Source organism: Lycium barbarum, chromosome 11 (assembly GCF_019175385.1).
Source record: "Lycium barbarum isolate Lr01 chromosome 11, ASM1917538v2, whole genome shotgun sequence".
In the NCBI taxonomy this organism is placed as follows: domain Eukaryota; kingdom Viridiplantae; phylum Streptophyta; class Magnoliopsida; order Solanales; family Solanaceae; genus Lycium; species Lycium barbarum.
In genome coordinates this window covers 25,132,723-25,159,540 of record NC_083347.1, presented here as the reverse complement: position 1 = coordinate 25,159,540, position 26,818 = coordinate 25,132,723, and the positions used below count along the sequence as shown (strand labels likewise).

The 26,818-nt window shown below is 35.7% G+C and overlaps 1 protein-coding gene across 5 annotated transcripts; it reads right to left on the bottom strand.

The window, feature by feature from the left end:
* Window positions 1-1,072: 1,072 nt before the first annotated feature.
* Window positions 1,073-26,307, bottom strand: LOC132616605 (uncharacterized). Of its 5 annotated transcripts, XM_060331138.1 has the most exons (12): window positions 26,164-26,264; window positions 24,803-25,020; window positions 24,099-24,159; window positions 22,847-23,010; window positions 22,661-22,752; window positions 22,443-22,514; window positions 21,716-21,822; window positions 21,344-21,399; window positions 19,327-19,486; window positions 4,188-4,268; window positions 2,998-3,297; window positions 1,073-2,239 (listed from the first exon to the last, which is right to left on the bottom strand). In XM_060331138.1, the coding sequence occupies exons 2-12, from the start codon at window positions 24,938-24,940 to the stop codon at window positions 1,347-1,349; spliced, it is 2,124 nt and encodes a 707-aa protein (XP_060187121.1). In that variant the 5' UTR covers window positions 24,941-25,020; window positions 26,164-26,264; the 3' UTR covers window positions 1,073-1,346. The 5 variants fall into 5 exon arrangements, with proteins under 5 accessions (XP_060187121.1, XP_060187125.1, XP_060187123.1 ...); XM_060331142.1 differs by lacking the exon at window positions 24,803-25,020 and having other exon boundaries at window positions 26,164-26,307; XM_060331140.1 differs by lacking the exons at window positions 24,803-25,020; window positions 26,164-26,264 and adding an exon at window positions 25,718-26,126.
* Window positions 26,308-26,818: the final 511 nt, after the last annotated feature.

Sequence of the window (26,818 nt, the reverse complement as noted above, 5' to 3'; positions counted from 1 at the left end):
CTCCTACTTCTTGACTGTTAGTTATAACTAAAAGTCTGACATTTGGTTTACTGGAATATGTGCCTTGCCTTACAACTCCATGTTTGCTTCACTCTCATTTAGATTTTCCATTGAGGTCTTTGCTAACATCTATTTTCTTCCCTTCACTCTCATGGGTGTTGTACTGACTCAACTTTGGCTGTCATGCAGATGAAAGCTGAGGTGCAGAGTAATTGATTTTGAGAGTAACTTTTTCTTTTTGCTAGAAGTTTGAGATTCTAAGAAGCCATCATCAGGATCACCAATAGCTAGAAGCTTTTATGGATAATGGGATGTACATACACATATATATAATAGAAACTACCTAGTCTACTGTGATCCTCCTATGCTAGCTACTCATAGTATATTATCCCAGCGTAGCTACTTCTTTTGGCTGTTTACTTCTTTACCCGGATATTTAAATAGCCATAGAATCTTTGTTTCTCCAAACGTTGAGTGAGCAGTATTTATATGGAGAATATCCGATAATCTGAAGGATGAATATGAAGTTATCTTCCTCTAGTGGCTGGCTTAGGTTAATGTTTATCTGAAACTTCTGAAATTCTGTTGGATTTCATGACTGAAGCTGCTGACTCACTGCTATGGGCGAAAATGTCCTAGCCTTTTGAGTTTGTAATGCAAAAGTGATATATTAGAAGATTTACCTGAGCTTTTTCCGTCCTCGTTATCATGCAAGAGTTTATAATGAAGGAGATGATACTTATTACACTAAATTATTGTATCTATCACGGGGTTTTTTCTTCATCTTATCAAATCTTAAGTTATCATGTTTGATTTAACTTGGATAAATTGGATAAAGCTTTTGTTCTAGCAATACCATTGGCTCATATTAACTCACTTTATCAAATGTAGTTTTGATTTTTTTACCGTATGGGATAAATAGAAGCTAAAAATTAGACATCCTCTTCCAAAGGTCAAATTTTATTTCGAACCAATTGCAACTATAAATAACATTAGAAACAAGCTATAGATAAACAAGAAAGGTGTGAATAACAAAAGAAAGTAATACTAGCTTAAAGCACGTTTTCCCTCATTTTATATGACGTATAAATACACGTAATACTTCATTGAATTTAGTATGAAACGATGTCAATTGTAGCATGACCAAAATTGTATCATTAACTACAAAATCTGACACCATCGTTAAGCAGGGAAGACAATGTTAAATATCTGGGAATTACGAGCAAAATCCGTAGCCCAATAATCTATAAGCTGTAAAACTGGTGGTACATTTACAACAGAAAACCCTTTTCATTTTGCTTCCTAAGAAACCCCACCCCCACCTGGCCCCGGAAAGCGAGGCCATCTCACAAGGCTTTGTTTAAATCAAAAATCTTCACAGCTGCTGCAATATCACACAGCTCCTCCTTTGAAACCTTCTTCCACACTCCATCAATCATCAGGTGGCCTTTTGAACCTTCCAAAGGCACGTCGTTATGACCATTTTCGTCCGAGGGAAAATCGTTTTCAATCTCCATATTCTCCGCCCACTGATTATCACCAGGATCCTCTGTCTTCCTCATTTTCTTCATATTAGGATCGTCCAAGCATTCGATCGCACGCTTGCATCCACAATTATGGGTTTCTGGGATTTCATTGTCTGATGATTTTGCACCTTCTGCTGAATCATCAACAAAATCAAGAATCGGAAGACGGCCAGTAGAACCAAATGCATGGGGCAGCATACCAATGGGGCATGCTTTCCATGTTTTTGCAACTACCCATTGGCTCCCAGTATCTGTTGTGTCCCTGTTATTGCCCTTTACAACTCGACGCATAATCAGTTCAAGCTTCTGTGCAGCTTGGCCAAGAGAATCTTCTTCTCTGGATAGTAGGAAGCTTTCTGAACTATTGGTGGAAGGATCTGAGTGAATAATCTCTGAATCAAACACACTCAGTGAACAGAGCTTATTTAACTTATGGATGAAAGAGTTCCTTCCCATCATCTGAGCAATGACAAGAGCAGGCTTCATCAGCTGATAACTGTCGTGAGAGGACAAGAATAAACATTTACGTAATAGTTCTTGTAGTGTTGCTTCTGGAAGACTAAATTTTCTTGAGTCGTCTTCCCCTTCAGCACCAAGATCATTATAGTTAAGAGGCTTTAGTGTCTTCAGGTTTGCAACTATCTGTTCACACAGGTAAGATAGTTGTCCAATCGAAAGAGATCCATTTGCATTTCCTGAGAGGGCATTTGCACCTGACAATGATCCGTAAAAGAAATGAGTCAACGATGAACAGGAAATTAAGCTAAAATCCATTCCACTACATGAAGCAAATGAAAATCATAAAACTGAGAGAAATCTCATAGCAGATGGCATACAGGAGTGGATTGAAAAAAAAAGAATAAGATCAAAGACATGTACAAGGAAACAGCAGGATTTGAAAGAACAGTTTACACTGCTTTAGATTGAGCAAATCCTCCCAGTAAGTGAAGCTAGAGAATATTTTCATGTTTTTGTGCCTTCCATTGTTAGATGGACCGGACATACAAATACTGTAATATGACACAGAATATCACTAGTAGAAACAATTGCAAGCATAATAGTATGCGATAAATGATAATCCGCAAGCTTGCATTTCCAGTATCAATGAAAGCAAGAATTCCCCACAAACTAGGATTCAATTCAGAGCACTCTGTGCTCAATAAAACATTAAAGTCAGTTTAACTTTTCAGCATCCATGGCACAAAATTCTAAAAGGAATATCCAGTCAAAAGTATCTCTTATATAGCTCCTAGTAGCTATTTGACCAGTGACCCAAATTAACTAATTGCCTACTAGATCAGGAATAATCACTATCTGTGTGTTTCTAGTCTCATATATTAACATGTGGATCTTAAAACAGAGGCATTCATGATACGACAAGGCAACAACACCAAGCACAAAAATCATCGAAGTGAAGGAAAGTTGTTGTTGTGTTGAATTTTTTTTTTTTTGGCCAGAATACATCACTTACCAAGCTCATGCTTTGTGGCTTCCATAGTCTCAATCTTGTCTAGGGCTGCCCTGAGAAGAGTCAGAAGCAAATCCGGTTCTCTATTTGATAATTTCTTCAGGATTGGTTTCCAGTCATCATATGCACTATGCATGTCGATAGTTTCATTGATTGTTAGAGCATTCTCCAAGTCCCTTGGCAAATTTGAGGAATCTACTGTCTGCAGCATAAGCTCCAAAAGCACAGATGCAACTTCTGATGATGAGGAATTATATAATCGAAGAATGGCCTTCATAGCTCTAGTAATCTGTTTCTTAGAACCTGAGACAAATTTATTCTGGAAAAACTTAGGACATTCAGCATTCCAGATATGCTGATAGTAAAGCACTTTGGAACAGTATCACAGACAACATATACCCTTCAAAAAGCAAAATCCAGTAAGCACCTTCCTGAATTAAGAAATCATACACAACTTTGCAGAAAGTACCTCTATATCCTAATTACCATGTCAATGTCATATTACACGCTAGACAGAATTATGAAGCTATTAACAAACAACAGAAAAGATGCTAAATACTACTTCCTCCGTCCCATTTTATATGAGGGTGTTTGACTGGACACGAAGTTTAAGAAATAAAGGAAGACTTAAAACTTGTGGTCTAAAACAAACCATAGAAATTTGTGTTGCCAGAAATCATATCAGCAAGGGTAAAAAGGTAAATTTAAAGTTGAATTGTTACTAAATATAGAAAGGTGTCATTCTTTGGAACCGACTAAAAAGGAAAGAGTGTCATATAAATTAGGACGGAGGGAGTGCAGTTTATGAAACCTTAAAAAGATCCCAAATGGTGGTGACTGATGACTGACTGGGCAGCCCTGAAATATGCTTTGCGAGGATGAACACACAAATATCAAAGGATACACTAGTTCATCTCACTCTGTCTTCATCGAACTAACATGATAACGCTATCAGTACATAAATTTGACATTGTGCCGATGCTTTAATAGTTGCAATGTTTTAATGCTCATCTTTCAGTAAATTGTTACAGGTCCTAAAGGTGGATGTAACAAATCACTGTCAAGTGCCAACAGTTTCACGTGCAGAAGATTGTCAAAAGAAGCAAAGAAAGTCCTTAAGAAAACTTCATAAAGCAGATGCAGCAACTCTGCCAATGAACCATGGGGTTAGAGATCTGATACTGAATAATTACCAGAAGTTTTAGAGTATGGTAGCTTCCCAGAAATGAAAGGGAGAAACTTATTTCTAGCACAAAGATGCCCAAGCCTAATTCCTGTATAAGAGAACAAAAAAAGTTGAAAAAAAACAGAAAATAGTAAATGTTGTATGACAGAGAAGAAAGCCAGAAAATTTGCACTAGTTATCTTTTCAAAATTGGATTAAAAAGAAAAAATAATCCCAGTAAAAGGTGGTATTGGATGTCATAATTCCGTACAGAAAATACTTCCACTCCCTTTCTTTATTCTTGTCCTGCAATTATATCCTTTGGTTGTCATGTACTGATTACATCATCACCATCTTGAAGGGATGGATATTATGAAATGCAGCTTTTTCTGGATAAGCCTGTCATTAAATTAGCCTTCAAATCTATTTTTGAATTTCACATTAATTTACTTCTGGTGCCTGACATTCCTGTCAACTTTGATGACTTGATGTCCCTAGACCCCGCTTGTGGAATTACACTGGGTATGTTGTTTGACGACTTGATGTAATAGGCATGCTTTCATTTTTTTGAACTTCACACCAATTTATATGCCCATTATTTAATAAACTACCCGAAAGGTCCAGCTTAACAAAAAATGTCCCAAAACAAGAATGAGGCTTTCAAAAAACCATTTCTTTTAGTAGTCTTCCTGAACTACGCGGGTCTGATTCTCACCATCTAGTGTGATACGCAGGCAATCCTCATCGGGCTCGGGCCCACCTTTTAAAAAAAGAATAGTGTCTAGTCCTACAATGATCTGTGTCTGGATATTCTTTGCCGATACAGCCTAAATTCTTCCATGGAAGTTAATAAGGGTCGGTTTTGTAAAAATGACCACTTTTGTTTATTTTGTCCGGTTATTCTTTGCCAAGACATCCTAAATTCTTCTAAGGAAGTAAACAATGGTTGTTTCGCAAAATCACCACGTTTGTCTGATCATCCTTTCTTTGCCAAGACAATCTAAATTCTTCTACGGAAGTTAACAAGGTCGTTTTGCAAAACTGACCCCTTTTATCTGATCATCCTTTGCCAGGACAACCTAAATTCTTCCGCAAAAGTACGTTTTTGCAAAAACAAATTGACTACCTTTCATAATTTTGTCATTATATGCATTTCTTCTACGGAAGTTAACAAGGGTCGTTTTCGCAAAAAAAATGACCACTTTATCCTCTCCAAGTAAACCTCGTTTTTTTTAAACATGCGTGAAGTCTTTTTCCATTTTTTTTTTCTTTTTTTTTTCCCCTCCCATTTAGGAGGATTTATAGTGTTTCCACACTTCCCCTCCACTGTGACTCGAACCCAGGACCTACCGGTCGTGGGTGGAGGTGCTTAACCACTGAGCCATCCCTCACTTGTCTAAGTCTTTTTCCATTTGAGTCTAACTTTGGCATTTTTATTTATTCTTTTAAGTCTTATGATCGAGAATTTTGCGTCAACCAAGTCGAAATAAGTCTTAATCACGATTTTTTTGTTTCTCAAAAAAAAAAAAAAGACTTAATATCAATTCTTCTTTTCCTAAATAGGTAAAAATGATGCTAATGGGAGAGAGATGTGATAAGAAGCCGAGAGTTGATGAACCCCCACAATTTATGATCACAGACACGGTTGCTCCGGGCTTCGTAGAACGGCATGGGTCATTATAATTAGATTGAGATATTCGAACATCTGGCATTCCTCACAAATATTATGAGAATCAACCCTGACAGAGATTTAATTGAAGCTTTAATTCCGTTTTGGGACTCAATGTCTTACGATTTAAAGATTTTGAGTTGACTCCTACATTGGAAGAATTAGGTGGTTTCATGGGATTAGGCAAGAACCTCCATAGTAAAACACTTCTAGCTCCAACGAATGTCAGAAGGAAACAAATTCTTGGAGCAAATGCACATCATCCATCCTCCTATGGCATGTTTGGATAATGGATGGGTTCATTTAGAGTTCTTGTATGAGAGCTATGGAAAGAAAGAAGAATTTTTAGATTATGGGAAGCTACTCAAACTTGGACAACACCTCCCTTCATGGAAAATCATAGGCAAGAAGCATTCATGGTATCTTTCTTGGGAACTATGGTTTTCCCTAGACGAGACAGAAAGATCAACATCTATTTGTCTTGAATAGTCACTGTACTGTTGGAGAGGAAAAGTTCAACTAGGGGTGTCAATGGTACAGTTCGGACGGTTATTTTATAAGATTTATACCATATTAATTTTTTGGTTATTTTATTTTGTATAACCAAAATTAGACTTTTCAAAACCGTCCCATCATCTCGGTTTTTCTTCGGTATCGGTACGGTTCGGTTAATTATTCGGTATTCATAAAGAAAACTTCATATAAAAAACGTCATATAAAAGTCACAAGTAGAAGTTGTACACGATACCATGCATACTTGCATAAGACTTTGGCAAAAATTCTCTAGACATTTTATTGTTTAAAAAGTAAAGAATCAAGAAAACATGAATCACAATAAGAATAGAGATCCATCCCACTATTTTATAGTAGTGTAATATAATATTAAATAAAGATAAAAAATTATATCACATGAGCTGGAAGTAATCAATCAAGATGAGACACAAGAACTAAGTCTAATAAGATTTGATATCCAATAAAAGAATTTAAATCATACGAGAGGAAAGATATCTATTACCTTGTAGCTTGTTCCTCAAGATCGTTGGAATACCTTGTAACTTAGATGTTACCGCTCGAGTTGCTAGAACTAATTAGTTTCAATAGGGGTAACAAACAGGTTACGGAGTTGGGACTTTAGTGTTAATTACTTGTTGCCGACTTGTAGTTATTTTCATCACCTTAGGCACAAGACGAAAAATTTAATCTTTTATTAATTTTAAACTTAATATATAAAATATATTTTACACATAATGTATTCGATACGGTTCGGTATTTTTTCGGTTTATTTTTATGAAATAAAAAACCTACCCAATTTTTCGGTACGGTTAGAAATTTATATAAAAACCGTCGGTTTTATTAAAAAATCCTAATAATCGGTGCGGTACGGTTTGATTCGGTCGGTTAAGTCGGTTTTTACAAAACCGTTGACACCCCTAAGTTCAACCATCTTACCGATGATTCTGGCTGATATCTATTGTGCCTTGACCAAATGCCAAGAGGGTGAAGACTATTTTGAAGGTTGTAGCATTCTGTTACAAATGTGATTTCTAGAGCAACTATATTGCCACCATTTTATGGCAAGATTCGAATCTGATTGGAAGATCTATATTGCAAGTCATCAGGACATATGATGCTGAAATTTAAAGGCAATTTACCAAAGGGTGTTTGGGGCTTGGAGAGAGTATCTTTTTACTTTGACTGCATTTCAAATTGCATGCAATTGAACTATCAATTGACCTCCTTCAGGAGGTGATCCACATGTCTTCCTATCGTCCATTTTTTGTTTTAATGGGACTTAGCCTGTTTCAGCCATATATGCTATGCCAGAGACAAATCGTGCCGGTGGCCGAGGACACGCGGGGTTCGTATGGAGGTGACATTAGAAGATCCATATTGAGAATCAGAAGCTCAAAAAATTTGGGGCGGTAAGCGAATCCTAGGGTTGAATACTATGTTAGAGGATCGTGATCAGGAAGAAGTGGACCCCTTGTACCTCTGTAATCAAGCCCCCCTCCTCAAGATCAGGCCCGAAGGATCCGTAAGAAAGGCAATAGACAGAGAAGCGGAGGCGAGATGAAGCCAGCTCAAAAGAAATAATTTTGTCCACCATTCAAACCTTCAAACGCAGACTTTAACAAGCTAGCGAAAGAATTGAAGAGCAAGAAATAGAAATTGGCGAAGAAAGAGTCGAATCTACCAGTATAGAAGAGCTACGCTTCGGGTACAGGTTAAACTGGCAACAACTAGGGGACTGCAGATAGCAGAGCTCGCCGTATCTCATCAGCAACAGGAATATGACAAAAGCATTCAAGCAGATTTTGATCAGGAGAGACCCTAATAGATCCGTGAGAGGGAAAGGTTGCGAGAGGATCTGGAGTTAGTTTCGACTCATGAGCGATAGCAAGCCATGTGGATCACCTCTCCCAAAGGAGACCAATGGTAGTTCCACATTATCTGATGCAGTCAAAGTAAAAAAGATACTCTCTCCAAGCCCTAGCACCCTTTGGTAAATTGCCTTTCAATTTCAGTGTCACACCCCAACCTTGGGGGGGGGGGGGGGGGTGGCCGGCACCCGAAGGCCCGAGTGAACCAATCGCGATAACTGAACTCTGTAATATAAATCATAAGCTGACAAGGCCCAATAACATATATATGCATGACTGGAATCCTACAAGATGGAGTCATGATTTGGTACAACAAATAGTAATAAGGAATGAAAAAGGGTGAAGCCATGGGGCGCGCCCAAGGGGTCATGGACCCCCCAAGTGACAAGGTTGCTTCTGCCTATGTCACCCCATCTATGCCCCTCGCGCGCGCTCCTGCGCTGGCCGCGCCCCAACGCGTGCCCAGCGCCCAGTGTCAATGCAGCCCTTCTACAGTGCCAGCGCTCAGTGCGCGCGCGCACAGTGCCCTGCGCGCATGACAGTGCCCCGACCGAGGGTGCACATGGACCTGCTCTAGTTAGGTCTCCTTTTTGTTGTAATTATAGAGTAGTTTACTTTATGTATTTTGATTGTGTTTCTCTAGCAAGTCTATGTCTAGTTCTATGACTTGGGTTTTTATTTTTAAAGCATTATTAGGGGGGATCAAACAATCAAAACTTTCAAGCAAGCAATCAATTCTCTGTACTGGTGTCTCTCCCCCTCGACACCGCTTGCTTTCTTTGTAATAGCTTTTCATTAATGCAAACAACTCTTTTCTCAATTCACTTTCCTGTTCTCTCAATTGCTCTTGACATTGGTTTTCCCGCACGGCACTGACAGTCTCGTCTAGCGTGCAGAGGGGACCCCGGTTGGCGGACAGTAACCTTGGAATCATCGGTTGCTTAGCCTTACGTCGCCCTTCCAAGAAGTCTCAGGAAGGCGCCACGTAACAGACTAAACATCCCCATCTCCTTTAGACATCTTAGCGATATTGACAAGTTTCTCAAAGCTGACATGAATTCTATTCGGGTAACCGGCATCCCGACTTTGGAATTTCACTGGAATCACCACCTATGAAAGGCCTATTGAGACTTATCGAGAAAGGTAGACTTATCTTGCAGTGGGACCGGCTAAGTAGTTGATAAGTTTGATGTGCTTAAGGAATTTAAAGTAGTTTATCCGGTGTTCTGCACATCTAAATATCATAAGTACCCCATCACTACCCCTAATCCTCGAAATCATCATTTAAAAGCTGCAAAGTTGAAAGAAAAAAATGCATTGCCAATAGGATAATGTGAAGGAACCGACATAAGGAGACAAGGGAAGATGTGAAGTTATACCCCCCATCTGTTTCAGACATCAGATTTATACCGATACTCGTGTGATAAGATACCTCCTTTCCAGTAATATATATTGAATTTTTATATATCTTGTTAGATTTGATTGTTGAGACAGATATGGCCAGTATGTTGTAGACTTCAGCAAAGGTCGGTGGAGGTAATTTATGGCTTATCTATTATGATTTTTGTATAAATAGACGGTCGTGAGGGGGCCAAATTGATATTGTTATGCTTTGGTGTGGCTTGGGACATTTGACAGGTTTTGGATAGTCCTATTTACAGAAGAAACTCTGCCGAAATTTTTGGAAATCCCAAGAGTTAGAATATCCCTCAACATTCGAGGACGAATGTTCTTAAGGGGGGAAGGATGTTACACCCCGGATTTTCACACGTTAAAGTCGCATTATGAGTGAGTCGACGCAAGTTCAAAAGAAATTATCTTGAGGTTAAAAGGGATTGAGCTTATTAATATAAATGGTTATAAGAGTCTATAAATAAGATTAGTAAGTGACGGAAGGTGAATGAATCGAAGAAGCATGAGTTTCGTCAAAAGTCGGCAAGTTGGGAATACGATAACTTGTACTTTTGTGTGAGATTAGGAGTGTTTCACATGCTAAGCAAGTAATGATATGAAGTATTTGAATCGTATAATGGTCTCTTGTTAAGTTTGGAAAGTCAAATGAGTTGTAATACGAAGGTCGACAAAGGGCATCGCAAGTTAAGTTTATAAATTTCACTGAAATTTGATTCAGATGTCTCGCAGCTTTTCTCTCAATCTACTTGAGTTACGGGGTGATCCACCTATCAAATTGAAGGTCTACGAGTCTAGTTTCCACATCATTTTACCGTTCGTCGATATGATGTCAGAGTAGAGAGATATTTGCATTTCCGTCCAAAGATGCAAACTGCCGCGGGAACAGTGAGCATAGTTGGTGGCTTAATTTTTGCCCTTGGGATTTATTTGGAGAGTATATTAGGGTTTCCTTGGTCTTTCAAGAAATGGAGATAAAATCGTGAAAAATCAATCAACCATGAAGAACAACATGGCGATTACAGAATCATGATTTCTTCACTATTTTGCTTCTCGGATGAAAACTTCGCCTTGAAGTAATTTATAGTTTGAAGTGTTCTACATCACTGGAGGTACGTTTTAACCTTCTATGCATCTCCTTGAACTTCGCAAACGTTTAGACTTAGAAATTGGGGAGAAAATCCCATGAATACCACTCAGTCACTCTTATGAACTCATATAAATTCTTATGGATGAACTTGATTGTTTGGGCTGTTTTCTTGTGGTTTAAATGCATTTCTTGGAATTATGGAGTCATGGATGGAATGATAATGAGGAATAGGAGTAAGGGAGAAGAAAATGGTAGTTTTGTATGGAGGAATTGAACTACAAATGACCCTACGAACTTACGCCTGCAAGTTGTTCGACGAAATGCCTTAATGAATATTTCTATAAGCTATGAACTTGGAATTGATCCCAAATTGATCGTATGATGTAGGTTATCGTTCGTAAGTTATTCGAGGACTCGTGGAACGTGGAAAACTTCGTCATTAAGGTATGTAGGACTTTTCTCTCCTTTCAAATGCGTTTTTTTGAAACATTATCCCGTTAACTTGTGTCGATCATATCCAAGAATGAATGAGTTAATCTCTACTTCCTATATGACTTGTATAAAAGAACTCTCTATGCTTCCATATTTCATTTGGTTGTCATTTGAAAGGTCTTCAATTAAAAACATGTATCGAGGGTGTTCCAAAATGAGTAACCTTACTTCTCATGAATAGTTCACAATGAAATACTTTCTCACATTCCTTATCCTTCTTGTTTACCGAGAGAAGTATAATGTTCATCGTGGTACTTTTTCCGTTAAAGTTGAGTTGATTTCACTCCCAAATGGTGAAGGTTGTTTCCTTGATTTATATATGGCTTGTGCTGTAGTACTTTCCCGCACCTCGTATCTGTCTTGTCGATTGGAAAAAGGTTGTTCACTATGTTATTCTTCATGTTGAAGTTGAGCTAATGGTATTTTATTCAATTGAGCCGGTCTTTATCACTTGTATAATCCCTATTGAAGTATATCTCCTATTCTCCACATGTGGTCTCTTGAATTGAAAAGATAAAGAACGTAGTGACAATAACGATAGTCGGGGGATAACGACGATAGGTCACTCCGACTCTTTCTATGATGTCCCCTTTGAGGTCAGTCTTGCATTGCATATATATAGACGGATTTCTTTCTTTACCGAGCCGTATTGTAGGCGGCCGGGTAGGCACGTAGCTGTGCACCTAGATGTATTTCTTTCTTTACCGAGCCGTGTTGTACGCGGCCGGGTAGGCACGTAGCTGTGCATTGCCACTGATCAGTTCGGTAGAGATGGTGTTATGATGATGAGCTCACCCCACAGAGGGATTTATTATTCTAACTATTTAGAAGAGCCGGTTGGGCTCCTTTTTCGTCGTCCAACCGGCTCTTTTTGGTCGTCTTCCAAGTTAAAAAAAAAATTATGGGCCCCATGAAACAACAACTAATATTAAAAAAAAAAAAAAATTAGGCTCCATATTAAACACCAACCAGTATTAAAAAAAAAAAAAAGGAGAGAAGAAAAAAAGTGGAACCCACCACATCCAAACACACGGGAAAAAAAAAAGTAGACCCCATATTAACAAAAATCAAGCAATATAAAAAAAGTGAATCCCATATTAAAAAAAAACAAACAATGTCAAAAAAAAAATGCAGACTTTGTATTCGTAGTAAACACTAATATAATAAAGTTTTAAATACGGAACACAAACTACAATGTTATATTAATCGTGTTTTGAACATAGTATCCCATATTGACAAAATTAAGCAATATAAAAATAAAAATAAAAAGTGAATCCCATATTAAAAAAAAAAAAATACAGACTTTGTATTCGTAGCAAACACTAATATAATAAAGTTTTAGATACGGAGCACAAACTACAATGTTATATTAATCGTGTTTTGAACATAGTATATATATATATATATATATATATATATATATATATATATATATATATATATATATATATTATATGCATAAAAATAGTGCAAACTAATAATGTCCAAAAGGATGAGCCCCATACTAAACAACACCAAGCAATATAAAAAATAAAAATAGTGCAAATTAATAATGTAAAAAAAAGTGTACCCCATATTAAAAATTCAAACAATATTCATGTAATTTCCAAAGTATCTCATTAAGTCAATAATGATGGATTCATTGCCACGTGGGTATCAATCCATTAGTGGGAGCAAATAAAATTGCTTTTCTTCAAAAGGTTAAGTAGTCAAAACATACAATTTTTTTTTTTATATTAGCTTGAGATCTAATCTAGATATTAAACTGTTATATTTGCTATTCCGCCATGTCATTTATTTGTTGTGTTTACTAAAATAAATATACTTAAAATATTTATATTTTAAAATATTTTTATTCTTACTCTAATAAATGTGAAAAGAGATTAATGTCGTAAAAATAATATATCAAATGGAGATCAAATAATGAATAAGGTAAATTAGTCAAATTATAATTCTAATCGACGTTTTCTTAAAAAACCATGCAAAAGACAACATAACAAGTAAAATGAGCTAAACCGAGAATATTTACCAAAAATTAAAAAATAGTATTTCTTCTTTTAAATAGAACATCAATTTCTACTTTATTTCGTGTTAAACATGTAAAATTAATTTAATAATTTGAATTAGAATTATCAAAATCAAAATTTGATAAAAAATAATAAATATTTTACACCTTTAAATTAATCGAATTAAAATTGAAAGTATCAACAAATGCTTAAATATTGTTATTATTTTATCTCAAAGAGAGGAAAATAGTTTCCTTTTAAACAAATCTTCTCTTTTAAAAAATATTAATAAATTTGCCGATTTTGTATTCGTAGCAAACATTAAAATAATAAAGTTTTAGATACGGAGCACAAACTACAATGTTATATTAATCGTGTTTTGAACATAATATATATATATATATATATATATATAATCACTATTCAAAGACAACTACATACATATAAATGTAGTATAATCTAAAGTGTTGGGCCCGTGCACAGCACGGGCATAAGCCATCTAGTTATATGATGTGATGTGCCTCCACAGTGAGGGATGATTCTGCGAGCATGCATTTACATTTATGTCATGGTTATGGTTGCCCTCAGTGGCTTCGTTCAGCGTTTCAGGTTGTCTCTGCATCTCTGCATCTCTTCCCATGTCATCTGTATCTCTTATGCTTATGTTATGTTTATGCTTACCGCCCTACATATTCAGTACATATTTCGTACCGACGCCTTTTGTGCGCTGTGATCATGCCCATAGGTACAGGTAGACGGATTGGTGTACCTTTCACAGTATGGTACCAGAGTTCAGCAGGGATGTACGCACTCCATTCTCCGGAGTTGCTGGTTAGAGTCATCAAATAGGATGCATGCATATACATACATATATTTAGATGGGGTTGGGTATAGCGGGGCCCTGTCCCGACTAGTTGTTGCATTCTAGTACTCTTAGAGGCTTACAGACTATCATTTAGTGTTGATGTGTTTTGTCGGCCAAGAAAAAAAACGCTTTTAAATTCTAGTCATGCCAAGAAAAGGAGAGAAAAGCCCTACATACCTTAACGACGAAGTTTTCCACGTTCCACGAGTCTTCAAATACCTTACGAACGATAACCTACATCATACGACCAATTTGGGATCAATTCCAAGTTCATAGCTTATGGAAATACTCGTTGAGGCATTTCGTCGAACAACTTGCAGGCGTAAGTTCGTAGGGTTATTTGTAGTTCAATTCCTCCATACAAACTACCATTTTCTTCTCCCTTACTCCTATTCCTCATTATCATTCCATCCATGACTCCATAATTCCAAAAAATGCATTCAAACCACAAGAAACAGCCCAAACAATCAAGTTCATCCATAAGAATTTATATGAGTTCATAAGAGTGGTATTCATGGGATTTTCTCCCCAATTTTAGTCTAAACGTTTGCAAAGTTCAAGGAGATGCAAAGAAGGTTAAAACATACCTCAAGTCATGTAGAACACTTTAAACTATAAATTACTTCAAGGCAAAGTTTTCATCCGAGAAGCAAAATAGTGAAGAAATCACGATTCCGTAATCGCCATGTTGTTCTTCATGTTAAAGTTGATTGATTTGCACTTGGATTGGTTAGGATTCATGGGGGATTTATTTGGAGAGTATATTAGGGTTTCCTTGGTCTTTGAAGATGAAGAAATGGAGATAAAATCGTGAAAAAGGTGATATATATACAAAGGCAAAAATTAAGCCGCCGACTATGCTCATTGTTCCCGCGGCAGTTTGCATCCTTGGACAAAAATGCAAATATCTCTCTACTCCGACGTCATATCGACGAACGGTAAAATGTTGTGGAAACTAGACTCGTAGACCTTCAATTTGATAGGTGGATCACCCCGTAACTCAAGTAGATTGAGAGAAAAGCTGCGAGACATCTGACCCAAATTTCAGTGAAATTTACAAACTTAGCTTGCGATGCCCTTTGTCGACTTTCGTATTACAACTCGTTTGAGTTTCCAAACTTAACAAGAGACTATTATACGATTCAAATACTTCATATCATTACTTTCTTAGCATGTGAAGCACTCCTAATCTCACCAAAAAGTACAAGTTATCGTATTCCCAACTTGTCGACTTTTGACGAAACTCATGCTTCTTCGATTCATTCACCCTCCAAGCCTTCGACCACTTACCAATCTTATTTATAAACTCTTATAACCATTTATATTAATAAGCTCAATCCCTTTTAACCTCAAGATAATTTCTTTTGAACTTGCGTCGACTACCTCGTGATGCGACTTTAACGTGCGAAAATCCGGGATGGAACATTCAACATCTTGTCCTGATGACTTGCAATATAGGTCTTTCAATTAGATTTGAATCTTGCCATAAAATGATGACGATATAGGTGTTCTAGGAACCATATTTGTAACAGAATGCTACAACCTTCAAATTAGTCTTCACCCTTTCGACATTTGGTCAAGGCACGATAGATATCAGCTAGATCATCGGTAAGATGGTGAAATTTTTCCTTTTCAACAGTACTATGACTATTCCAGTCAAACGGAAGTTGATCTTTTGATCTTGTCTTGGAAAAACCATAGTTCCCATGAATGCTATCATGAATGTTTCTCGCCTATACTTTTCCCATGTAGCTTCGGTGTTTGTCCATTTTTTAGTAGCTTCCCATAATTCAAATATCCCTTTCCATATCTCTCATAAAAGAACTTTAGATGAACTCATCCATTATCCAAACATGCCATAGGAGGATGAGTTGTGCATTTTCTCTAAGAATTTGTTTCCGCTGAGCTAGAAGTGTTTTACTACGGAGGTTCTTGCCTAATCCCGTGAAACCACCTAATTCTTCCAATGTAGGATTCAACTCGAAATCGTTAAATCGAAAGACATTTGAGTCCCAAAACGGAATTAAAGACTAAATGAAATCTTAGTCAGGGTTGATTCTCATAATATTTGTAAGGAATGCCAAATGTTTGAATATCTCAGTCTCATTATAATGACCCACGTCGTTCCACCAAGCCCAGTACAACAGTATCTGTGATTATAAACTATGGGGGTTCATCAACTTTTTTAACTCTCGGCCTCTTATCACATCTCTCCCATTGGCATCATTTTTCCCTACTTAGGAAAAGAACTCGAGATTAAGACTTATTTCGACTTGGTTGACGCAAAATTCCCGATCCTTCGGGAAGACTTGAGAATAAATAAAGATGCCAAAGTTAGACTCAAACGGAAAAAGACTTCATGCATGTGAAAAAACGAGGTATACTTGGAGGATAAAGTGGTCATATTTTTTGCGAAAACAACCCATGTTAACTTCAGTAAAAGAATTTAGCTCGTCTTGACAAAGAACGATCGCATACAACGACAAAATAAACAAAGGTAGTCATTTTTCTTAAAAAGATTCTTGTTAACTTCCGTAGAAGAATTTAGATAGAGGATACAGATCAAATTGTAGAATTACTAGGTTCTCTGTAAGTTTTTTCTTTTCTCTAGGTTACTAACTTTTTGGATTTTGCCAGCATACCTTAACGCTGAAGAATACAACATTACCAGTTTTTTTTTTTTTTTTAAAAAAAATATCTTCGGAAGGAAGAACAGAATATTCCTCTCCTAAATGAAATGTGTTTTTAATATGGATAGGGCTGATTTTTGTCATGTGTCAATATGCTATTGGTTATTTTTTTGTTGTTGATAAATACTACTCCTACCAAATTAAAATAGCGAGATGAAAACGTTAATTACTCAATATTTATTTATTAAAAACATTAACTTAGAAATCAAACTAAAAATAGATAGAACGTAATCTTTTTGGAAATTTTCTTTCTTTTGTAAATAAAATAAAAACAATGTGAATATTTTTGCTACTTTCAATTTTATCAAATAACCTACTTAAAAAAGAAATAAAAGCTAACATTCAAGATTAGACCTAAAAGAAATATTTAAACACTAAAAATAATGTAAAACTCAAGTTCGGTAAAGACTTAGGTGTTCACATCAGGAACATGACATTATGCAGATGTAGACCTTCTATATCAAGAAGACATCTATGCAACTAACGGGTTCATTTCAAAAAGTACCTTGGAGGACTGTGGTGTGCAATAACTATGGTTCAACAAAATGGATCTTCATCCTGGGGCTGATCATCTGCGGGAAACCGTTGGCAAGGGATAGACTTAGCTAAGTTGGGGATTATTGAAGATATACAGTCAAAACTCTCTATAATGGCAACGTTTGTCCTAAAATTTCATGGCTGCTATAGTGAGGTGCTGCTATGTATGTATACTGACATTTGATGTTTAGATTTCATTTAGTTGTTATAAAAAAAAGTACGCAAAAATATTATTTATTGTTCTTACTTTTTATGCTAGTATAAACGAAACCAAAAATACTTGTTAGTTTTAAAATCCCAATTGATTTTCATATTTCATTAATTAAAAATTGAAATGACTAATAAATTACTAAGAAATCCATAACTAGTTATACCATACCGATAAAGAATTAAAATCTAAGGAACATATATGCATTTAAAATTAATTGAAAATTTAAATTTTCAAGTTTGATGTAAGAATTCTAAAATTGTAGATTTTTTCATAAATTCCAGTCTCTTAGTAATAATATCACGTTTGAACTGACGAAGATTTTTGTTCAAACTTTCAGCAAAAGGGGATTCAATAGCTTTCCCTTGAAGGTTGTGTCTAGGAGCTTAATAGTATAATTGAAGATTTTTAGATATTCGTACTTGAAATTTACTATGTAAATGACATAAGTGATGATTATCATAAATATTTTAATAATTTGTTTTATATATAATATATTTCTTACAAAATATTATTACACAATATTTGAGTGTGGTTGTTATAAAAAAGTAATTTTACAAAGAGTGTATAGCTATAATGAATGTCATTGTTGTTATAGGCAGAATGCTGTTATAGAGAAGTAAAATATAACATAAAAAATCGGTTCCGGAGAAAATCAGGCCGTTATAGTGAAATGCTGCTATAACGAATGGCAATTATAGAGAGGTTTGGATGTAGTATATAGTATGTCCATTGTGTAACAGAGAGGAGGTAAGTATTGTTTTTTAATATGAGGTCTCTTCAGCTATATGGAAGAGTATTCTACAAGGCATCCCGTGGAATGGTAACATGAATTGACCTGCGCCATCACCTAGTGTAGAGGAAGAAGCTTGACAGCTGAGGTTTATAGAATATGCCTAGCAGGTACCACTTATCATATCTGGCAGGAAGAAATGCAAGAGTCTTTCAGCAAAAGCAGAGGAGCATTGAAGTTGTGGTGAAACAAATTGTCCAAGATATTCACTGTCGAGGTGCTATGACGATGAGATTGAAAAGGAAGTTAGATAGCATGAATTTCTTTTTTTGACGACTAGATAGCATGAACTTCTATCCTTAGTTGACGTGGTAGTATGATGTAATAGCAGTAAGTAGGTGTAGTGTGGACTGAAGCTTGTTGCACAGTCCTCCTATTCTGATGTCTATTTTGTTTCCCCTTGAGTTGTACAAACTTCTCTTGGTAAATAGGATTTTTTTTTTTTTTGATATTTTGTAAATGAGAGATATGCAATTAAAATGTACCAAAATTGGGAAATCAATTAAAATAAACTAAAATTAAGCTAAACTTTGTCAACTTTAGGAAAAACTAGAATGGTGCAAAAATTAGGTGTTTCACATCATACACCCCTGTATAGCTAAGAACAGTTTATAAAATTCAGCTATCTGTTTAAAAGAGTCAACTATCTCAGCTTCTTAGCAAACATGATGCCTTACATTGTCTACCAACAGTCTTTTGAAGTGAAAAGGACCAAAGCTCAAATCCCACAACACAGCCATCTATACCACACTATATATTTAAAGTTAATTTTAGACCAGAAAAAAATAATTTAAAGTTAACATGAGTTATGGCAACTTAATTCTTTGAATTGCTGCAATGCTGCATTCTTACAGGGAAATTTTTGCACCAAACACAATTTATTTGTCATACCTACGAGTGATAACAGAACACTATAATGTAATTGAAATCTAGCAGATTTGCAATCAGATGCAAGAAAATTGATTAACGAGTAACATCAGTCGGAAAAACACCACAATACAACAGGAATAAGGAAAATTCACTCACGTTTTTCCGAAGTATGCAAACTGTTAGTCTGCTTCACTTTCAAACAGAAAGCCATCTCTAGCAGTTTATGTTTAATTTCATTCCTCAGATTGGCAGTCGAATCCCTTCGAATCGCATTCTTTTGAGGTTCCCAATAATATGATTTCAACCAGTCAAGCGCCTGAAATTATTATCATTTTAGAATATAATCCAACTAAAACCTTCTGTTTTTCACTCTTCAGCTATGAGCATGACAAGAAGATTAAGCATTTAATAACATTTTTTGAGCAATACACATCGTCCTTTCTTTAATTACCAGCACGTAAATCAGATAACATTAGGCCTATTCATGGACCTGGGGGACCTGCAATCCCCATCAAATACACCTGTGAAAAAATGATTTGGACTATATGTTCAACCATGTGGACCGGGCTTGGACAAAAAAAAATGAGCCCATAGAAAAAATGAGATTTTTAAATCAATCAAATAGAACAGAAAAATTATGAATTATTGCCTTTGGTCACTCTGATCCTAAATTTGATTGCGTACTATAACTAGTCTTCATTTCTTCCTTTGATTTATTACTTATTCTCTCTTTGGTTCGATAGATATTCATCTAGCTGCAATTTGGTCAATGTTAATGTATAAAGGTTGTATGAAAAAAGATTAATAATTGCTGGCTAGAGGCCTTTCAATGATCCAAAAAGATTGTAGAAGGCTCAAAATCTAGCCTGGGTCGTAGACAGGCCTAAGGTCGCATGGTTACCAATACATTGCAATCAATTGCAAGGAGGGATTAGAAAGATTTACCTTTGACCTATGAAACTATCTTTACTTCATCAAAAAAAAATAAAAAAATTTACCTTTGACCTAGTCATTCTAGCATTCCAACACTACTCCATGATGCCCACTGCTATTTAGGTACAGGCGTACCACAAATCTGATGCAAGATCATATTTCCTTCATCTTTTTAAAATACTTGTGGTGCCCGGGCTAACTTATGTGCACGTTAACTAATTCCACTGGGTACCTACTACCTTCCACCAGCACAGATATCGAAACTCTGTCCACCAAGGCCCGGGTAGATGAAAAGAAATCACCTAGTTTTTTTTTTTTTTTTTTTGAACATGAGACTCATGGTTCTCAACCCACTTCATTGACCACTAGGCCACACCATTGGGTGCTATTTCCATCATCTTCTTTTGGTTCAAATGAATAAGAAGTTTCCTCCAATTTTATATTCCTTCACATCTAGTTGACTGGCAAAATCAACCTAAACAAGGCTAAATTAGGTCTCTATTATATGTAGGTGATGTCTAAGAACTGAGAGCTCTAAGACATCACTGGAAGCTTCCCAGTCTAGAACAGACCGAAAAAGTATACCACTGAAAAGTGGTTTATTCAGCTGAAGTGATTAACAAAAGTTGGTCCAACTCTTTAACCAATAGTTCACTTTATCAGCTCGTAGTCCAACTTACGTCACTGCATAATCCGTAGATTATTACAGAAACCACAATATTAAATGGAAATTAATTGGCACTATTCAAGAGGATCTCCATAGCAACACAATTCCTACCAGGTTTGTGAAGTCTGTTTATTTAGTAAAGCTCAGGCTGAAAAGAGCATCAAGAGTGGCACAAGCCTCACAGCTACATCTCTTTTTCTTTTCTAGATGGATGCATCATTAGATACATCTACAGATTCCGGAAATCAATCATTTTTTGGTAACTATAGAATGAGAAAAATCTACTGTTGAAGCAGAAGATCTGCCACATGCTTGCTATCACCTGTCAGTGACATTTCTAGGCATTCTTGCTAAGAAAATATAAATTTGTGACTCCTCTAACTAGTTTTACCACTATTAACCATAATGAATCTCATTATTCATACCAGAAAATTCATTATGAATACAACCATTAATCTTAAAAAGGAATGGAAGTTCAAGAGGAGTCACAGCTTCAAGTCTTCAACTTTAAGTAAAATTTAAGAGATATACACATTAAGCAAAAAAATCATAGAGCCTAAGGGAAACATCGACCTTGGTAGAGGCAAGACGGACCAACTGCAGTGAAGGAAGATCACGATGAGAGCCCTCTACATAGAAATATTAACCAATGTTAAGAAATCAGCTTTCTCACATTAGAATTCAGTTAGAAAATCATAAGCCACAGCAAAACAAACATTGCTAACTGATGCAAAGATTAGGCAACACATGGTATAAGCTTCTCGGTTTCTTTAAGCCTACAGAAAATTCAGAACATAAAGCGACATCTCGATAGCTATGTTACTTGATTACTCGCTCACAAAGGTTGTAACAGAAATTTACTCTGGTCAATACTATCTATAGCTTACTTACATTAAACAATCAACAGCTTCCATATCAAAGTTGCAAATATGAATAAACACTCACCATGGCGAACATCAATGAGCATACGTGGAATGCCAATAGCATTTGCTGCCTCAGCAATTGAGATCACTGCCTTCTTTCGGGTCTTCTCAACAATGCCATTTACAAGCCTGGAAAAGTAGTTACCATTATCATGCTGATTTTGCTTGCTAAAAACGCAAACTCACCCACACAGAGCTGTTATCCTAAAGTTTCACCATTTAAATCACAGTACCCTCACAAATAAGAGGAAAAAGATGAAATGTCGAAAATGAATAAACTGAAGTGTAAAGAAGCGAATCTCAACCAACAGTCTCAGTGTTCATCCAATTGTGTTTCATCTTAAATTAAATAACGCTACCACGGACATTGGGAGAAGCATCACATGCTCAAAATTAAAGCAGATCAGCCGCAACAAGGAGGCCGTAAAAAAAATTGCTAATTGTATCTTTTTTGTACCGTACGGAATGAAAGAATAGAAGATTTTTCATAACTATGAGAATGATGTCAATAGATAGTTTGGCAAATTTGATAGATGAATGTAGCTAAGCCGTACGCTTAATCTTGTATGTATACTTTTTGAGACCATCTTGATGTGTATGAATAAAATAAATGTCTTTGACTTATAGAAGTACAAAGAAATAAAGTGTAAATAACATCACAACTTATGTGTATGAATAAAATAAATGTCTTTGACTTATACAAGTACAAAGAAATAAAGTGTAAATAACATCACAACTTATTGATGTACCTCATAATTGCCATGCAATATAGCATAGAAAGCATTTCTTCTGACTGCAGAGCATTTCCGCCTAGGTCCTTCCTGCAAAAAATTGGCAAGAAAAAGTTTCATTTTAAGAGTTCCAAGCAAACATAGAGGATAAATCAACATAGCAAATTAATAAATAATTGAATACCCCTTTGATTATCCACAAAAAAATGGTGATAAAAAAATCAATAAAGGATCACCTGAAAAAAGGATCTTTCTGTTGAATTTCTATAATTGAAGCTGTAACATCCACTGCGACAGGAAGGCATCCTCTGCTCCTCCAGGTCGATATCTAATATCCAAAAAAAAAAAAGTATTCCATTCAATTTTATCGGAAGGAAAAAAAATATGGAAAAAAAGAATAAAGATTTTCTTTTGGTCGTTACCCTTTGAAGAGCAAAAGCAACAGATGGAGGAGAAGAAGAGAAAACGGAATCTCGAATAGAGTTCCATTCATCCCAACTTATCCATGGCACCAACTTGAGACTTAGAGAGTTGCCTTCCACGGTGTCATCGGCTGGTGGTTCGATAAACCCTAAAAGAGACTCCACTGTAGAGGTAGGGAAGTTAGACCAAGGTTTAAGGGGTTTAACAGAAGAGACAGCCTGGGCCGGACTAGAGGACAGTTCTCAGGCGCGGTTCAGTTGCTGGGAATATTTGAGGAATAGTAGGAAAAGTAAATTGTTTAGGGGTTGATTTGAGATAGTTTTTTAGATACACATAGTTTTAGTCCTTAAGTTTATCAATATTGAGCACACACACAGCGATAGTTACTTTTTTGAAATTGGCTTGTATGAAGCAAAGTGAGCTGTTTAAACTAAAGAAACTATTTAGACAGACATCTCTAGATTTATGAGTTAGCCCAATTTATACTAAAGATAAAATTTCTATTCATGCTAATTGTATCTACCATACCTTCCTTTTATCCTACTTTAAAATGATAGGATAAATCATCTAGACCTAAACAGGCTGTCTGAGTCCTTTTTAATGGTAATTCCAGTAGAAAATATATGGTCTCGAAAAGGAGAAAAATTACTGCCAGTTTTGAACTGTCCTTTTACATAAATTACAGTAATAAGAGCATTTAACACTAAAGGTTTCAACTAGACATTATAACAAAGTTTTGTTTTAAGTAACTGAAACTACAAGTTAACATTGCAATGTGCATTTGAACAAATATCCAACTGACCATATAAAATGAAGACTTACTAATAGTTTCAGTTTGTTGGGAATGTTAAAAATAACGAGACATATAAGAAAATTATTTTTCCTCTTTTATCCAAAGAAGACAATTTCCTCCAAACAGAAAGCAATTGATTATTTCCTAATGGCAGTCTACAGAAAGGTAATTTAATAATTTTTAAGTTTTTTCTAATTAAAAAATTTAATGAAGAAATTAAACACAAAAAAGGACAAAATGCTAAGTTCTTGGTAGAGCATAAAAGAGTTGTTCTTTGCATGCGAATTGCTTTAGGACCAAAGAACAGCCCTGCTTTGAATAAAAGGTCACCATGAACATTATTTTTGCAGAGATCATAGTGCTGGCTCATACAAGAGTCAAAGCATCACCAAATAGATTTGCTATCTTACATTAAATAAAGAGTCTAGCTTAGGTGCTAAGAGAGCAAACTTTGTTACCTCTAGGCTCGATGGTATCTGCTGTTACTGGAGCCATTGTGAATATGTATGAAATGGACGTCTGTTTCATTGAAAACCAATCAGGGCTCTCTTATCCCAATACCACCAACACACAAAAATTTTATGACCCAAATTAGTCCGAAATTTCAGATTATTACATCAAATTATAGCATAAGCATGAGAAATGGAAGACCTCGCCTTAACTACGACGCATCTACCACTATCTTTCCAACAGATATTTTCTTAGATTAATGAGGACCATCAAGTCATTCCAATGAGAAAGAAAACATAGATGTAAAACAATTTTGTGAACGGAGAGTAACAAAAAAAATTGTGAAATTGGTGTTGAAACAATTTTTTTCCTTTTTCTATTTCCTTGATACTAATGAGACTTGGAAATAGCGTTGATCAAACAAATGACCATGGAAAAGAAGAGGAAACAGACATCGCAATTCGATCTAGAAAATGCTCAAATGATTCACTGAATACTGTAAATCCATAAACGTTTCACCTGATTCGCTCATAGATCTAAACTAGAAAAGCAAAAAATCCAAAATTGTAGCATGAACTTGCATCTAATTAGTATAAAGTTGGAGAGTAAAATCCAAATAACTGGAATAAACAAGAAAAAAAAGTGAAGAAGAAACATGAGATGGAAACAGATAAACGTTGACTCCGTAGAGTGTGATTAGCAAGTGAAATACCTCTAAAGTTGAAGGAGATCTCGATGGAGCAGAGCACAAAGAAAGCGAGTGAAAGTGCAATGTGAAAATCACGGTCTCTACCGTTCCTAGATCGGCTTTATTGACTGACGTCATCCATTTTATTTTTGGTTTTAACATACTTTTGATTCAACCGTAACCCACAAAAGTTCATTAGTTGGTTCTCAATGTAAATCAACCAAGTGCATATCCTCCATGAACTGCTTATTCCACCAAAATGATCAATTTCTTCATTTGCTTTAGGACAATGATTTAACTTAGGCAGGCAAATAACAATGACTGTAATACTAATTTTCCTCTAAATTTAAAAATACACTAGAACCAGTTACGCCCACGAGAAATCTAAACAACATCATATTATAATATCAAGGAAATCAAAGCCCCATATAGACATGAACTATCACATGAAGAAGCATTGAACATACAAGAACATCAATAGCAAGAATCACAAAGCCTTTTTTTAATCATTTAGAGGAAAGGCTCTTGCTTTGACCATTACTTGAAAAATATTCTAAGCCATTTCTATCTAGACAGCTAATCCGAATCAACACCCCCAACAGTCACTCACTATATTTGCCTGAAAATTAAACTAGTGTTGTATTTTACCAATCATAAAACAGAGGTTCAACACCTGATTAAACCCAACAATTTTCTCAAGACTTCCACTCAAATCTAAAAGTAAATTGAAATCCTACTTTCTTAACAAGAGCAGCAGCAACAACAACAACAGCATACACAGTGTGACCCCACGAGTGGGGTCTGAGGAGGGTGGGGTGTACACAGACCTTATTCCCAGGGGAATTTAGGTTAACAAAATGGGGCACGTGAACCCATGGTCATTACGGAAAAGTAATTATTTTATGTACATATTTTCTAGAATTGATCTAATATTATCACCTGGTGGTTGATACCCATGCTCCAAAAGGGCTGAATGGTGCACTTGGTTGAATGTTATATTTAGCTAAAAAATCAGGGATCGACTCCCGCTTAGTTCTTTCTTTTTTCTCACATTTTAGTGGTGCACCCATGTCCTAGAAATTCTAGATTCGCCTCTGCTTATACCTACATTTGTGGGGTAGAGAGACGGTTTCCGATCAACCCTCGGAAATAGTAAGGATAAACAACGTAAAAGAAACAACAGTAGTACTACATTTGTTGAAGAAAACAAGGCAATGGTAGAATCGTAATATTATTAATACTGGTAAGTAGAAGAGAGCAATAAAATTAAACTTTTAAGTGTAAATTAATCACTATTAAATCAAGCACAAGTTTTTTTAAGAAGAGAGAGAAAAACATGAAACCAAACAAATATAATGAGGAAATGAAGAGTGTTAAAATTGGACCTTCGATAGGCAACAAGTTGAGCCTCCAAGTGGTACACAGAGAAGAGAAGGCCAACCAAAATTTGAACAAGGAGCTGCGGCTTCTTAGGTCTATATCCCCTATTTGGTTTTAAAATTGAGCCGTTTCCCATGAGAGTTAATTTACTTTTTCCCAAATAATTTTTTAGAATTAACATAAATGGCGGTCCACCAAAATAATAGTCAACAAAATAGTATTTATATGGATATTAATTAATGTATAATATATAAAATATACATTATATACATAGTAATATATATTTTTGTCAATATTTGGCTATCGAATGTAATTATTTTTTACTAACCGGCCAAATGTGTAACTTTACTTTATTTCAAAATCAGTTTGGCCTGGGATTTGGACTTCAAATTTGAAGTTTTGATTTGAAATCAGTATTTTTTTTATGAATGTGAACGAAACTTCAACTTAAATATCAAATTTTTTAAAAATTAGGATTTCAAATTCCAAATTGTGACTTCAACTTTTGTAAAACGTAAAACCTAATCCATAGGTTTGAAAAATGCATAGCTTCATCGCTTATCTAGGCTCAAAGGGTCCCAAAATATGTAAGAATGTCCTTGTTGACAACTTCCTAGCTAAATATGGGTCAAGCATAAGTTGCCATTGCCTATCACCCTC

Bases quoted from the DNA above. Each gene is read 5' to 3' on its own strand.
- LOC132616605 (XM_060331138.1), bottom strand. From the start codon at position 24,940: ATGTTAAAACCAAAAATAAAATGGATGACGTCAGTCAATAAAGCCGAT. The intron at 24,160-24,802 runs GTATTTCACTTG...TCAATGAAACAG, and splicing joins GATCTCCTTCAACTTTAGAG to ACGTCCATTTCATACATATT. The intron at 19,487-21,343 runs GTCGATGTTTCC...TAATAATTTCAG, and splicing joins TCCGTCTTGCCTCTACCAAG to GCGCTTGACTGGTTGAAATC.